General features: G+C 36.9%; 1 protein-coding gene, 1 non-coding gene and 1 pseudogene across 2 annotated transcripts in view; 2 read left to right on the top strand and 1 right to left on the bottom strand.

The window, feature by feature from the left end:
- Positions 1-16,673, bottom strand: part of pcsk5a (proprotein convertase subtilisin/kexin type 5a) — an 84,620-nt gene that overhangs the window by 41,508 nt on the left and 26,439 nt on the right. Inside the window, exon 23 of the mRNA XM_021476634.3 lies at positions 16,008-16,208. Within this exon, the coding sequence (XP_021332309.1) occupies positions 16,008-16,208 (201 nt within the window). The remainder of the gene's footprint in view (positions 1-16,007; positions 16,209-16,673) is intronic.
- On the top strand, positions 5,224-5,439 carry LOC137490171 (small nucleolar RNA U3). The gene has a single exon (XR_011009554.2). It is a non-coding gene; the product is annotated as a small nucleolar RNA U3 (small nucleolar RNA).
- On the top strand, positions 6,200-6,400 carry LOC137490170 (small nucleolar RNA U3; annotated as a pseudogene).

The raw sequence follows: 16,673 nt of genomic DNA, 5'->3' as shown, positions 1-16,673 counted from the left end.
TATTTAAATATAATAAAATAAGTAATGTAATGTGTGACGTTTATAAAATGTTTCTAAACTTTTATACATGTTTAGCAGTTTTAATAGATTTAGCAGTGCACTTGTGTGTCTGCCTTTTTATCGATCAAGTGATAGAGGTTGATATAACATTTAGAAGGTAAGCAGTGCTAAAAATACTTTTTAGAAAGAATAGTAATCCCATTAATCTAGTAACAGTACATGTCAAAGGTTAAGCTAATTATTTATGAAAAAAGGACAAGCCATTCTCGTGCGTGGCTTTGTTCTGTGTGTGACAAAAATGTAGACAATATCTATGTTTCCATCCAAATATATTACATAAATTTGTGCAAAACTGGAATAACGCCTAAAAGATGCGAATAAAGCAGCGTTTTCATCCAGCAAGTCAAAGAGAACACAATCGTCACTTTCTGATTAACTTAAGCAAAATATCAACAATAAAAACAGAATTTACTGCAGTAGAAGAAGCTGCGCCAATTATTTTTTTTATTTAATAAGTGTACTTGCGCCTCAGAAGACAATGCTCACACACAATGATCTCGTGGGGGCGTTTGAAGCCATGAGACGCGGAGATCTTGACACGCTCCAGACGCTCGGAGGTAATTAATAATATACAATAATACTGAAACAGGTAAGGCATTTTAGAATGACCAAAACAACATTTAAGAGATTTTACAGTGTGCTCAGTCTGCTGGTTTGTCCATTCACACACATTTTCATCATCATCTCTAACAAACCTTTTTTTAATGCACATACTGTAATTTGTTAAGTGTTTCCTTCGTAGTTCATGCGCATCTTTTCTTATCAAATAAAAGTTTAACCTACTCAGTTATGCACATGTTTTATTATGCGTTTTTTCAAAAGTTATGTGAATCATGACGTTTCCATCAATCGTTTTTATGCACATCTCCAAAATGAGCTCTAAAATAGGTGTGCGGAGACGTAAGGCTAAGGTGAGAAATACCGCTTTATCTTTAAAAAAGGGGAGGAGACCGACAGAAACTCAGAGTTTGGAAAATAAACCTGCTCCGGACCAGGTTAGATTCACAGAGTTAGTTACCACAGTAACTGACTCTGAGTTAAAGTTACCTTTCTTTCAGAAACAGGCTTGACTTACTCTGGTTTCTCGAATTTAACAAACCTGCCATTTTGAAACAGAAAACCCAGAGTTTCTCTCATTTAGGGTTAAAATACTCTTCATGAAATTTATGTTATTCATTTGAAGTCACCATGATGGAGGACAGAGTCTGCTTTAGTTGGGCTCTTCAATCACTTGTTTTATATCAGTTTTTATTTTTGGTTGTTATAATTAATCGTGTTAACCACACTATTAATAGCATAAAAAGCCAAAAAAAACATATACCGTTAAGTTTGATGATATTTACCAGTGTATCAAAGCCACCCTTGTGTTCTTGGTGAATATCATGTTAGGTGCGAGAATTAAATAACATATGCGAGTAAAACCACTGGAATACCATCAATCAATGACAGTTTAACAGGTTTAAATACACCAGTCATGATGAGAATGTTCAATCAGTGGCAACACTCGCAAACACACAGATATAAACAATTAGTCTTTAAATCTCAACAATGGTGACAAACAAAAAAATAAAAATCAACCCAAAACAAAACACTCTACTGAAATATTACCTCCCAAGAACAACATAAAATAAAGGAAAAGAAATAAATGTTAAAAGCATAAAGTTGCATAATTTATTCATGCTGCAATGCATGCTGGGAGTTTTGTTCTATGCTGGTACCCAGCATGCATTGCGGAATGAATGAATTGTGCAGCTTTTCTTCAGCAACCTTGGTTGAGGTTCATATCCTAATTCTTGATGTCTTTGTGCCTTAATAAGGAGCTGGAGATTTCCTGCATGAAACTCTAATTGTTAATTCCTTCATAGTTGTACCTTCTCGCAGCTGTACTACTATCCCAAATAAAAGCACATAAACTAAATTAAACAATTAGCAATTTTTTTTTGTGACTTGTAAAGTTAATTTTATAATAAGTACACAATGGTTTTACCACCTTTCTTGCTATAATTAATGAGTTTCAGACACACAAGTCTAACAGCCAGAGAACCTTTAAGATAGAAGATAAAGGATCAAGAGCCCAACTAAAGCAGCCTCTGATCTCAATGATGGTGAGGTCAAATTTTCAATAAAAATACAAACCTCTGTTATTATCAAATAATCTTGCAGATGTAAGAGAACTGAAGTCAAACTGTAATTAGTGAAGCTGCTAATGCTGTTATTTATTAGGGTGTTTAATCCTCTGTTAAATTCAGTTGGTTTGGTGTGAGGCTGTGTCTGTAGTTTTATTTCTTGCTCTTTCCTTTAGTAATTGTGCTTGTTAAAATCGGCGGTTCATCATTCAGTCATTTGTGGTCATTCACTCTGTCTAGTGGACTAAACTAATTGACTAATTTAGGGACTAGTGAATGAGGGTGTGTGGTGAGATTTCAGACACTATGATTAGTTTCTCGAAATTAAAGGTTTGATCTGTTACACCTATTTTCCGTATTTTGTATTGAAATGAGCTGTTAATCATTTAACAGGTTTTCACTGTAGAATGTACAGACTTAAAATCACAGACATTTTTTACAGTGTATATACAGGTGAAGTCAGAATTATTAGCCCCTCTGAAATATTAGGCCGCTTTATTATTTTTCCCCCAATTTCTGTTTAACCGAGAGAAGATTTTTTCAGCACATTTCTAAACAATAGTTTTGTTAACTCATTTTTAATAATGGATTTATTTTATCTTTACCACGATGAAAGTAAATAATATTTTACTAGATCTTTTTCAACATACTTCTTTACAACTTAAAGTGACATTTAAAGGCTTAACTAGGTTAATTAGGTTAACTAGGAAGGGTAAAGTAGGCAAGTTATTGTATAACGATGGTTTGTTCTATAGACTATTTAATACAAATTTAGCTTAAATAGGGCTAATAATTTTGTCTTTAAAATGGTGTTTAAAAAATTTAAACCTGCTTTTATTCTAGCCGAAATAAAACAAATAAGACTTTCTACAGAAGAAAAAATATTATCAGACATACTGTGAAAATTTCCTTACTCTGGGCAAATAATTCTGACTTCAACTGTATATTTATATATATTATATTATATATTAGGGGTGAGCGATATGACCTAAAATTAATATCACAGTGTTTTTCATCTTTTGAACGGTGACAGTATAATATCACGGAATAATAAGCTTTTTTTTTGTACATTTTAGGAGGAGTAGCCTGTCCTGTCCCTTTAGTATGTGAATAAAGTCAATATTTTTATAATATAATAAGTAAACGGTATAGGTATCCTTATCAAAGAGAAACATGGGAGATTATTATGCATTCTCAACATATTTATTTTGCAAAAAACCTAAAGATCTTACTTAACAGTGTACAAAAAATAAAATAAAAAATTAGAAGTGTAATAACACAAGAACAGTGTAATAATATATGCTTTTCACAAAAACTAACTCTCTCTTCTTCTGAACTCTTATGAAACTAGACATAGTTCTGGTTCTGACACTCCACTCATCTCTTTTCAGATATATAGGCTACAGGCTCGACATTTCTTCACAATGTTTCACAAGTCATTTAATGCCCACTCGCCTTTTACCTACCATCAGCAAAGCTAATACGAATTTGTTTTACTTTTTTATTTACAACAATATATATAGTAATAGGGCTCGAAATTAACTTTTTTTTTACTTGGTAGCACCAGTGCTCCAAAAAGAATTTAGGAGCACCAGAAAAAAATTTAGGAGCACCCACTAAATTGTATTTTAAGGGATTTATTGTATTTTAAAACAACATCAATTAGGACTAACTAAAAACAGAAACAACTAACTAATGCTAAGATGACATTGATTTTTGTGTGCAATAATTCCAAAATGAATGTTTAATATTTATAGAATATTAATTATGATGAAAATGACAATAATAGTAACAATGAATTACATTTCTCATTATGATGCTGCCTTGAATGTGCTTGAATGTAAGTTATTTGCTTAAAAAAAGTATATAAAATAAATGTATGGTTTCCATCAAACAAAAATGAAGCATTGCAGTAATAAATATTTATTTTCCACTATTGTTTTTATATGCTTGTCAATTTAATAAATAATATTTCTGCTACAAAACAAACGAAAGACTATAATAAATCATTCAATTTACGGCTAAAAGCTGCAAAACAGTCATCAGTAACTAAATAGCAAAATAATATACACCTCAAGAAAGAATGACAAAAGAAAGTAAGAAAAGTCTCACTTCTGCCACTCTTTAAATGTTTTGTTTTCAGTTTGTCATTTCAAATGCTCAGTCTCGTTATAAGCTGATCTTCATTTCAGCTTCAGCTTCATTTTCATTTCAGTCAGCCGACCCAATATATGATTATAAGATATATGAATATAAAACTGCTTAAAGCAGTTTTGGGGGAAAAGTGCATAAACTAAACGGCAGTTAGACTTGGTTAACAAAAACAGGTATGAAAGATTGTTCTTGTGACTTCTTAGCATTTTTAGTATGTTGGTCAATCTTCAGAGTCACAGTTATCTTTTCTTTGACTCTAAACTGCAGCTCTTCCCAAGATTTTTAGTCAGAAAAATACTGCGCGTGGTCTGCTGAGAAAAAAAGGTTTTTTCTTTATTTCTGGTAATTGGCAGAGTTCTGGTTCTTTGAAATATATCTAGCCTCGTTCTAGTGGTCTGAATCTACTGTGGCCTGTAACGTGTGGGTCTGCAGTTGGATGTTATTTGGTCCCTTGCTACTGTTGCCGCCTCTGGCTTGCTTGGTTGAAGCTGCTGGAGATGTACAACGTTGGAGTTTCTCTTCTGTGGATCGGCTTTCAACAGTGACATTTGCATTGCGCTGATCTGAAATAAGCTGAATTGAACTTCCACCGTGACATTTATACTAAACGAAGCAGTTTCAACTTAACTAGAACTTACACTAGCATGCTACCACTTCTCTTATTCCTGCCTGAATTGTTGGAATGTTCCCCAATTTGAAATATTATGGCTTTTACTCTGTTTTCATCATCTGTGTTAAGTTGTTTTGACACAGCTTATGTTGTAAAAAGCACTGTGGAAATAAAGATGAATTTAATCAAACTTCTCATGGCTTTGTGAGCATCTCCGTAAGTGAGACAGCGAGTGACAGAAGAGACTCCAGCTGCTTCTTCAGTCTCAAGATTAAGACTATGTTTTCAGCTTTAGTTTCTATAGTTTCTTCCTAGGAAATGTGTTTTGAAAGTGTTGCATCTCCCAATCCATGATGAAGAGTGATGATGCCCTTTTCTAAGTTTGAAACTGGTGTAGAGAATTAGTTTGTTTAATATTCTCTACACTGTTGATAAATATTACTGACTGCTTAAAGCTTTTCTGGAGAAGAAGAGTATTAGCTAAGTGGCAGTTTGACTTGGTTAACAGCAACAGTTATGAAATACTGTTCTTGTGATTTTATAGTGTCGTAAGTTTGTTGGGCAATCTTCAGAGTTACAGTTCTGTGCTTTGAATTCTTTTTTATTTGTCCTTAAACTGCAGCTCTGCCCAAGATGTTAAGTTAGAAAAGAACTGTCCGTGGTCCGCTGAGCCTGGATTCTCTCAAGGTTTTTTCTTCATTTCGGGTAATTGGCAGAGTTCTGGTTCCTTGAAATACTGTATATCCAGCCTGGATTTAGTGGTCTGAATCTACTGTGGCCTGTAACGTGTGGGTCTGCAGTTGGATGTTATTTGGTCCCTTGCTACTGTTGCTGCCTCTGGCTTCCTTGGTTGGCGCTGATCGAGCAGTGCAATGTTGGAGTTTCTCTTTGATGGATCGCCCTTCAACAGTGACATTTGCGTTGTTCTAAACTGAAATAAGCTGAACTGAACTTCCAACGTGACATTTATAATAAACGAAGCAGTTTCAATGTAACTAGAACTTACACCAGCATGTTACCACTTCTCTTATTCCTGCCTGAATTGTTGGAATGTTCCCCAATTTGAAATATATTGGCTTTTACTCTGTTTTCATCATCTGTGTTAAGTTGTTTTGACAGCTTACGTTGTAAAAACCACTCTGGAAATAAAGATGAATTGAATTACACTTCTCATCGCTTTGTGAGCATCTCTGTAAGTGAGACAGCGAGTGACAGAAGAGACTCCAGCCGCCTTTGCAGGCTGAAGATTAAGACTATACTTTCAGGGATCCATGCTATAGTTTCTCATTTGAAAATGTGTTTTAAAAGTGATGCGTCTCTTTAACCGCGATGAAGAGTGTTAATGCTTTTTTTCTAAGCGTAAATCTGGTGTAGAGAAATGGTTTGTCTCATGTACTCTACACAAAAATAACCGTAAGCCAAAGAATGCAAGTGAAAGGCATACTGTGTGACAATGAAAGGATGATTACAAGGTTAAGGCCAATTAATAATCTGTTCAAAGAGAAAGCAACCGGTGCTGCTTACAAAAAGCCACATTAGGAGCTCCTGAAAGCAGCAAGACTGTGGGTGCATCAAAATATCTTATGGTCTGTTCTATATGAAAGAGAATCAATCATAGTTGTGTACAGGCACGGTTGCAAGCAAGGAACAAATAAAACAAAAAAGAAAAATATTTGAGGCTTTCATCGTGAGGCGCTGCTGTTTCATCGCGTGTATGCAGGCCCGGATTAAGAACTCAGGGGTCCCTGGGCACATTATCTTGTAAGGCCCCCTACCTGGCCGCACCCCTATAGTTGAATTTAAAAAATAAGAATAATATAATAATTTTTAAATAAAATGAATCTATAATTTGTTGCCCACATATTTAAATAAATGATATATAGTACATATGTATTTATAGTCTGCAAAGATTTAAATTATTTTTCAAAGCATTAAATAAAAATACTAATAAAACTACATATATATATATATATATATATATATATATATATATATATATATATATATATATATATATATATATATATATATACATATTTTAAGGGTATTTTAGTGTATTGCTTTTACAAACTTATAAAGCATATTATTGCCATGGCATATAACGCACAATGCTTCTCCAATCCAGTTCTATGAAGCTGAGTTCTATGAATCTGAGTCTTTCATAATACAAACACTAATTTACTGTCTGTCTCCTCCCCTCCGTGTATTTTCTCTACTCTTCTCGTGATGAAGACTTGATTATAAACATATAAGTATCCGAAATCACAGACACTATACCTCTTCTCTCCTCTCTCTCTCCTCTTGGCCTTTCTCTCTCTCTCCCTCTCTCTCTCCCTTTCTGTCCGTCTCTCACACGATGAATCCAGTCCGCGCTGCGCTGCTGTTAGCCTCCTCCGCCTGGTTAATGCTAGCTACTCATCATTTAAAGTTAACGTCTTCTTCTGTACCCTCATTCTCCTGATCACGGGTCTGTTTAAAGAAGGTGTGTATGGAAAATGCTTCAATAAAGATGCCTCCTCTCCTCTTTCTCTCGCGTTTGCTAAATCCACTTGTCCACTCATTTTTGATCTATGACAGATATAACGTTACACTACAGTCCGCTCAGTTTAGTGCAAGTTATTACAAAACTGACGTTTCCGCACTTGACAGCATTCTATTTAGTTAAAGAAAGAAAGGCAATTTAAATATAATAATAATATTAATATGTGATCGCGATTTTTTTGCTCAGAGGAAATACAGTTGTCTGAGCAATAGAGTTTTTGAAGAGAGGGAGGCGCGGCAGGCGCCTATAATAAGGCTAAACATTATTAAATACCCACGAGACACTTGTGACTTTATATCACATTTTCTTATTTTTAAAAAATGTTTCTTTCCTGTTAAAAATAAATATATTTCCAATCTGATATGTAATGGGGAGAAAAAAAAGTAGCACGAGTTCAATTGATGGTGGATTCGAACCGATATTATGATTAATCGCGTCGAAAGATGATGCCGTGTGCCTTACAAGGTGCGCCACTGCGGCTGTATTTTTTCACTGCTCTTTATTCATCTTGTCTCTATCAATCAGGCATCGATGGGCGTAAACCCTGAGTAGCTTAGTCCAACTAGATGCGCTATTTGCAATTAGCCTAAAAAGACACTCCGAAATTGTCTTTTTTTCTCCCCCCTCGCAGGGGCCCCTAGTGCGCACGGGCCCCTGGGCCTGTGCCCATAAGGCCCATTGGTTAATCCGGCCCTGCGTGTATGTGACGTGGCATCGGAGGCTTTCATCGCATCTCGTTGGCCCAGCTGTTTTATCACGCGTGCAACAGACTGGTCTGGTCTGCATATCGGACGGGCAACGCTGGTTGCTGTGCACGCATTAAAAGCCAGAAGACAGCAGATAAAGCCATTTCTACAGTTACAGACTTGGGCTCCAGATGAAAGCAAGATAAGTGACATTAATCACAAATTGAACCCTAAAATATTGAGTGATTTAACTTTTATAGGTTGAAACTCTTATAACAAATGAGACTTTAATGCTTGTTTAAAATTTTTTAAAGTTCTTGAAGGTGATTAGTTGTGGGTTTTAAAAGTAACTGTTAAAGTATTTAAAGGTATTTAAATGTATTTAAAGTATTTAAAAAGCATTTAAGGTATTTAAAGCATTTTAATGTATTTAAAAGTGAATTAGTTTGTGATTAATCACTAAAAGGCAGACAATATTATTTTTTTTCTCAAAATATACACTAAGATGTTGTTTGGGTTGCATTCAAATGCATTTATACAATTTAAAGTCTAATTCTGTCAAATTTCTGAATGTTTAATCTGTAGAGTTGTTAGACATTTGCCTTATATCTGTTCGCTTCTATTTTGAGTGTCTGATTATAGAGATGGTCTGATGCAAGAAGGTTACTGCCGCTCTTTGCAATTAAAGACAGACTAAAATGGAAGACACAATAAAGCAAACAGCTGAGCAAGCAAGTGAAATGTCACTCCCAGGAGAATTATCAGTTGTTCCCACAGAAAAGCATCAAATCAGGCTCAGTTCACGAAAGGGTAGCAGAAAAGGGCCTGGAGATGCATAATGAGGAAGCAAAGAAGCATCATAAAGCCTTTAACAAAGCTTATGACTGCTGGAAGCTAATGGCTAAAGAAAGTAGGTCAAAATTAAAGTCTTTATGCACTCATGAAAATCTTGATCTAATTCAAAGAAATATTCAAAGCAAACAAGATTTAGTTAATCAGTGTTATGCTCCTTTGCTGCGCAATCGTACTACAACCACAGAAATTGTCAAAAAAAGTGCACGCTTGCACCACCTTAACTGCAGAAATTTGTGATTTAGTTAGCAACCGAATTAAAACTTGTGACGAGATTCATAATGAAGTGGTTGTTAAAGAGAAAACAAGACAAATATTAAATAAGGAGGAGCATGCATCTTTTCTCATCATCTCATGCATCTCTTTGGTTGCACAAATACTGAAACTGTAATTTCAGAATCATGTCCAAGCTTAGAAAGCCAGTCAAAGAGTTCTTCCAAAACTTCCAGTAAGCGAGCTGATGCAGAGGCTGAGCTAGCAACCAAGGTAGAGCAAGCTAATGCAATGAAAGAAATTTATGATCAGCAAGCAAAACTATAGAAAATACAAAATGACTGAAAGCGAAGTGAAGCATGTTAGCTGAAATAAAACAAATGGAAGCAGAAATGAATGAAAGACTTGAGAAGGAGAGAATGAGGCTGCAGATGCTAAAGGCTGATAAGGAAGTCAAGGTAGCTGCAGCTCGTGTAAGGGCATATAATGAATTTGAAGACTGTGAAGATGAAAGGGGCAGTGTTACTAGATCCAGTCTTCTAGAAGCTGATAGCAAGTTCCAGCTAAATCCTGAGGCAGTCTTTTCATTCACATCAGGCATTTCAGGAGGTGCAGAAAACTGAAGAGGTAGCAAACCTAACTCAAGCATTTATAAACTCTGAGCATAATTCGACTACCGACACCAGAACCAACAACCTTCAGTGGCGATCCACTAAAATTTTTTGACTGGAAAATTTCCTTTACCGCACTTATTGATTTTAAGTCAATTTCTGCAAGTGAGAAAATGTTCTACTTAAAGGCTCATCTTGCTGGAGAAGCCCGCAAGGCTGTCGAGGGTTTCTTTTATAGAAACTCTGAAGATGCATATCAAGGCGCCTGGAAGGTTCTTGAAGAGAGATATGGTAACTCGTTCATTGTTCAGAGAGCTTTTAGAGACAGACTCATGAAGTGACCTAAGATTGGAGCTAACGATCCTTTGGCATTAAGAGAATTTACAGACTTTCTACAAGGATGTGTGGAAGCTATTCCTAATGTAAAAGGGTTAGACATTTTAAATGACTGTTAGGAAAATTACAAATGACTTAAAAAGTTACCTGAGTGGATTGTACGCAAATGGAACAAAATTGTGGTAGATGACTTAGACAAGTCTGGTGACTACCCAAGCTTTAAACGGTTTGTAGAGGTTGTAAAAAGGGAATGAAAGATAGCATGTAACCCTGTCACCTCTTCACTACTGATGAGTTCAAAGGCCCCCAGATAAGTAAAAATTTCCCAAAAGAGCCAAGGCCTTGAACACGATGGCTCAGGTTAAGGGTTCAGCATCAAAGAAATCAGACTTCCAGTTAAAGTCACCATCTCTGTTTTGGGTGTTTAAGAAAAGGACATATCACAAAAAATTGTAAACGAAGACACATCTGTGGTACATGTCGCCTGCGCCATCCAACTTGCCTACATGTAGATAGAGACAAACGGCTTGTCAAAGCACAAAGACCAGAAGCAGCTCCTACAGATGTGCAAACAAGTCAGGAAGTTCAAAGAATCAATTCTCATGCAATAACACAAAGTTCCTTTGCCATGTCTAGCATCGTTCCTGTGTTTCTCTCAACAATAGAAGAGCCCCACAATGAAATTCTTACATATGCCCTGCTCGACACACAGAGTGATTCAACCTTTATCTTAAAGGATTTCCTGGAGGAGCTGCGTGTAAACAGCCAAGCAGTGAAGCTAAAACTAAGCAATATGACAGCTACAGATACAGTCACTTCTAGTTATAAGGTTAGTGGACTTCAAGTTCGTGGACTCAAGAGAGGAAAATGTATTCAAGTGCAGCAAGCCTATACTTGTGACTTTATTCCTGTGGACATGGCTTATATTCCAACTAGAAAGACAACAACACAATGGCCTCATCTTAATAGCTAATGAGTTGCCTCCATTACAGAGCTGTGACATAGGATTATTGATAGGTTATGATTGCCCCACTGCTTTAGCTCCAACAGAAGTAATTATTGGTAAGGATAATGAGCCTTTTGCTCAGAAAACAGAACTGGAATGGAGCATCATAGGCCTTTGTAATCCCCATTTGGATAGACCAGGAAGCCAAAGGTTTGTTCACAGAGTTTCAGTGAAGGAGATGTTAGTTCCATCGGTAAACGAGATCTTAAGGGGATTGGAGTCTGATTTCAACGAGAGATGTTCGGATGAAAAACATGTATCCCAAGAAGATGTCCAATTCATACAAATTCTTAGTGAAATGTCAAGCAGAATGATGATGGACATTATCAGCTGCCTCTTCCCTTCAAGAGTAGTGACCCTTCTATACTACCTAACAACAAGAAACTTGCCCTTGCACGATTGCAACATCTGAAAAGGAAACTGAAAAATAATCCACAGTATTATGCAAGTTACAAAGGTTTCATGAAAGAAATGTTTAAGGTAAAGCATGCAGAACCAGCCTCTACAATACCTGATGGAGAAACAGTGTGGTACATAACCCCCCATAGCATTTATCATGCCCAAAAACCAGGCAAATTGAGAGTGGTGTTCGACTGCTCTGCAAAATTCCATCGTGTCTCTCTTAATGATATGCTTCTCACTGGCCCAGACTTAATTAATTCCCTGGTGGGAGTTTTGTGTAGATTCAGGAAGGAGACGGTCGCAGTAACATGCGATATAGAAAAAAATGTTCCATCAGTTTGTTGTTGCTCCTGAAGAAAGAGACTTCTTAATATTCCTTTGGTGGGATAATGAAGACATGGAGGAAGAGCCCCAAGAGTACAGGATGGCTGTACATCTATTTGGCGCAGCTTCATCTCCTGGTTGCGCTAATTTTGGTCTTAAGTTTTTGGCAGAGCAATACAAGTCTGAATATCCGTCTGCCTCTTCATTCATCAATAAAAACTTCTCCGTTGATGACAGGCTGATTCCTGTTCCATCAATTTACAAAGCTAAAGAGTTAATAATTAAAGCCCAAGCCCTTTGCAAGCGTGGGGGTCTAAACTTTCACAAATTCAATTCAAATAAAAGGGAAGTCCTAAACTGTGTGAATCCTTCAGAATGGGCACATACCAACAAAGCATTAAATCTGAATCCCTACACAACAGGACACGTTCTGGGCATCCAGTGGTCTATGGATACTGATACGTTTGGCTTTGATGTCAAATTGAAGGAGCAGCCATCAACACACAGGGGGATTCTTTCAGTTGTCGCCTCTATGTACGATCCTCTTGGGTTTGTCTCACCCTTTCTCCTGAAAGGAAAACTCATCCTACAAGAATTATGTCGTAGAAACATCAAATGGGATGACATTCTTCCCAGGGACTTACTCCCACAGTGGGAGGAATGGAAAAATAGTTTTATAGATTTGAAGTATTTCAGCATTCCAAGATGTTATCATCCACCATCCTTTGGCACTATTGTTCGGACAGAACTGCATAATTTTTCAGATGCAAGCAATCTAGGATACGGTGCATGTTCCTACCTTAGGCTCAAAAATAATTGAAATGAAGTCCACTGCAGTCTTGTAATGTCCAAAGCTAAAGTAGCACCAACAAAAATCAAAAGCATCTCGAGACTGGAACTGTCTGCAGCTGTAGTCTCTGCTAAGATGAGTGCCCTGCTAACTAATGAATTGGAGATGGAAATCAATCAGCAGTTCTTTTGGACCGCTTTTCAAGTTGTGTTGGAATATGTCAATAATGAATCAAGGCGATTTCATGTGTTTGTTGCGAATCATGTTCAGGCAATCAGAGACATCACAGATGTAAGTCAATGGCATTATATTAAAACATCTGAAAATCCAGCTGATCACTGCTCGAGAGGCCTTGACATAACGGATACATGCATGTCATCTTGGAACTCAGGACCTAAATTTCTTTGAGAACAAGAAGTGTGTCCACCACCTAACCCTTCCAATACTTTGCTGGTAGGTGATCCTGAGGTCAGAGCTGTTCATACCCTTGCAACTAACTGCTGTGATAGTTCAGACTTTCTCAACCAATTCAATCGATTTTCTTCATGGAGAACTCTTATTAAGGTGATTGCTAGAATTAGACATCTAGCCACAAGTCAGAAATTACCCAATGACATTGTCACTGTGGAAGAACAGGTAAAAGCTTCTGAGGTCCTGATCAAGCTTGTCCAAGAAAAGGCATTCTCTCATGAGATGAAGATGATTCAGGGAGACAAAATTCTTCAAAACTCTAGCATGCTTTTTCAACTTAATCCAATATTAAGAAGAGGCCTTCTTTGTGTTGGAGGAAGGTTGAAAGAGGCATCCTTGAGTGAAGAGCTAAAGCATCCAGTTATCCTGCCAAAGGATTGTCACATCACAGAACTTATTGTGACACACTATCACAAAAAGGTTTGTCATCAAGGGAGGTATCAAACTCTCATGGAACTTCGAGCAAATGGATTTTGGATAATCTGTGGCAGTAAATTGGTGACTAAGTTAATTCACAAATGTGTTCAGTGCAGAAAGCTCCGGCGACCAATAGAAGAACAACAGATGGCTGAGCTTCCTAGAGAGCATATTGAAGTCTCTGCCCCCTTTTCTTACTCTGGCATGGACTGCTTTGGCCCGTTCATTATAAAAAAGGGTCGAAAAGAATACAAGAGGTATGGAATTATCTTTACTTGTCTCTGCTCTCGAGCAGTTCATATTGAAATGCTGGAGGATCTGTCTACAGACACTTTTATCAATGCCCTGAGATACTTCATCAGCCTTCGTGGTGCTGGCGTCAGTTACGTTGTGACCATGGCACTAATTTTGTGGGAGCCAGGAATGAGCTTAGAGAGGCTCTCAATGAATGTGATGTAAAGGCATTGGAACTATTTCTTAATGAGGCCCAATGTGAATTTGTCTTTAATGCCCCCTCAGCAAATCATGCCGATGGAGTCTGTGAGCGGCAAATAAGGACAGTTCGCAATGTGCTAAATGCCACCCTGGCTCAGTGTCCGGGCAGACTTGATGATTCATCCCTGAGAACATTGTTTTATGAAGCAATGGCAATTATGAATAGTCGTCCGTTGACTGTAAACAGTTTGAATGACTCCTCATCTCTAGAACCTCTAACGCCAAATCATTTAATTCTTATGAAATCAAAGATTGCTCTTCCACCTCCTGGGAACTTTCAGAGAGAGGACATGTATGCCACAAAAAGATGGCGTCGAGTTCAGTATTTAATAGGGCAGTTCTGGTGTCGTTGGAAAAACGAGTACCTTCTCAACCTTTCTACACGACAGAAATGGCATGTACCTTGCCGCAATCTCAAAGTCAATGACATAGTCATCATCAAAGAGGAAATGATGCCCAGAAACCAGTGGCAGTTAGGTAGAGTTGTCGAAGTAATTCAGGGAAATGATTGTTTAGTTCGACGAGTTAAAGTTCAAATAGGGGATCGAAGACCATACAAAAAGCAAGAGCGGTGCTCGAACCCTACAATTATTGAAAGACCAGTACAAAAATTAGTGGTCCTGCTTGAGAGCGAGTGAGTGTTATACAAAGTGACCTTCTTGCATCAGACCATTTCTATATATAATCTAAAGTGTAGGTGCAGCGAATTTTATGTTAATAGGTGGTCATTCAAGTTGAAAATCATGTACTGTATGATATGTTTGTGTTAAAGGTTGTTTATGCACAATAACATGATTTGGTGGGAGTGTAATGACCACCACCCTCCCTATCCTTAAGTCACCACTAGAGGGCAACGCCTATAAGTTGCCCAGTAATTTGGGTTTAGCAGCTTCCCATCCAGCACCTCATAATCTGCATTGGCTGGTATAACAGGTGTTTGTTGCCTCACGCTGAAATATAAATATGAGCAGCATACTCCAGCAGCTAAATGAATGAGAACAATTTAGCTCCCCCTTTATGGCAAAGCGGAACGAGGTATGTTTGTTTGTTTAATTGTTTGTCACGTATATTATGCTTTACGCTCTTGTGATGGTTTACACTGTTTTTTTTTTTTATTTGTGTAGATTTACGGTGTTCTTGTCAACACGGTAACAAGTGAAGCATTGCAGTGTTTCATACTGTTCAAATAAATCACCGTGCAAGCATCAGTAAAACTCTCTGCCTCCTTCTTTGATGCCATGGGGCTGCTACAGGTGTACCGCCCACCCCTAATATATATATTTATATATATATATATATATATATATATATATATATATATATATATATATATATATATATATATACACACACACACACACACACACACACAAATAAAATCATAGCTAATGAGTAAATGTATATACTTGAAATTCCAATGTTTTAAATATTTGTTTTAACCATTTTCGATATATTTAGAAATTTTAGGGCATCCGCCACATAAACATATACCAAATAATCTGTAGCACTTTATTTTGAGGGCTCATTTGAGTATTAGTAGACTGTCTGCTTAATATCTGCTGATACCGCTCCTTCAATAGATATTTAACTGACTATAAGAAACTTTTTAAGTACAAGTCAACCAACACTAACCCCACCCTGACAAACTACTTATAATCTAATGAGAATTAGTTGACATTGAGATGCAATGTAACTTAATTCAACAAACGCAACATCAAAATATAGTGACTGAATAATTAATACATAATTGTAAATCAGGGTCTAAGTCAAAGGATAATGAGTGAGTGAGTGTTGCACATATGAAATACAGTATAGTCATTACATATATTTATAAATGAAATCTGCATCTGCCATATATCAGACATATATGATTGTGTGACCTTGGAAATGTATGAAGACATTAAAGCCGTACCTTCACCACACTCCAGTTTATTACAGACTCCATTGTTGACATAGAAAGAGTCCTCACACTTGATGCAGTGTGTGGCTGATGAGCAAAGTTTGCAGTATGAAGGACACGGCTCACATGCCTTCAGCACTGTGTGGAAATGAGCTTTAGGACATGCATCCACACATTCGCCATGGTACAGATACCGGTCCACTCCAAACTTATCTAAAAAACACAGGACACAAACACACACACACATGATATTATAGACATGGCCATATATCAGATATCTGTATAGGACTAATTTACAGGTGTAGTCTGCCGATTATCCTCATAAATTTATCTTCTTACAATGTTTGTAAATTTTATTGATTACTCCAGAGGAGTTTACGACAGATTTCAAATGCTATGCAATTTACAATGCTTTTGGGAAACAATCTGTTACATTAAAATTAGTGGCACAATAATTTTTATGATCTACTTGGGCTTCCGATGTCTTTGGGAAAAGGAGACCTATCTGTACCTATCTGTTGTCTATCTGTACAAAAAACACTATTTATGTGTTTGGTGGCGCGATCTGTTTCATTTCTTGTCATTGCGCAATTTGAGCATCTTTTTGATGCATTAAAATATTTTTTTTTATTGCATGCCTGTGTGCTGCAGTGCATGGCTTTTAAGGCTATCGTGCAT

The sequence above is a fragment of the Danio rerio genome, chromosome 5, assembly GCF_049306965.1.
Source record: "Danio rerio strain Tuebingen ecotype United States chromosome 5, GRCz12tu, whole genome shotgun sequence".
NCBI lineage: Eukaryota > Metazoa > Chordata > Actinopteri > Cypriniformes > Danionidae > Danio > Danio rerio.
The sequence above is the reverse complement of the archived record's forward strand: the minus strand, read 5'-3'. Positions and strand labels throughout refer to the sequence as shown.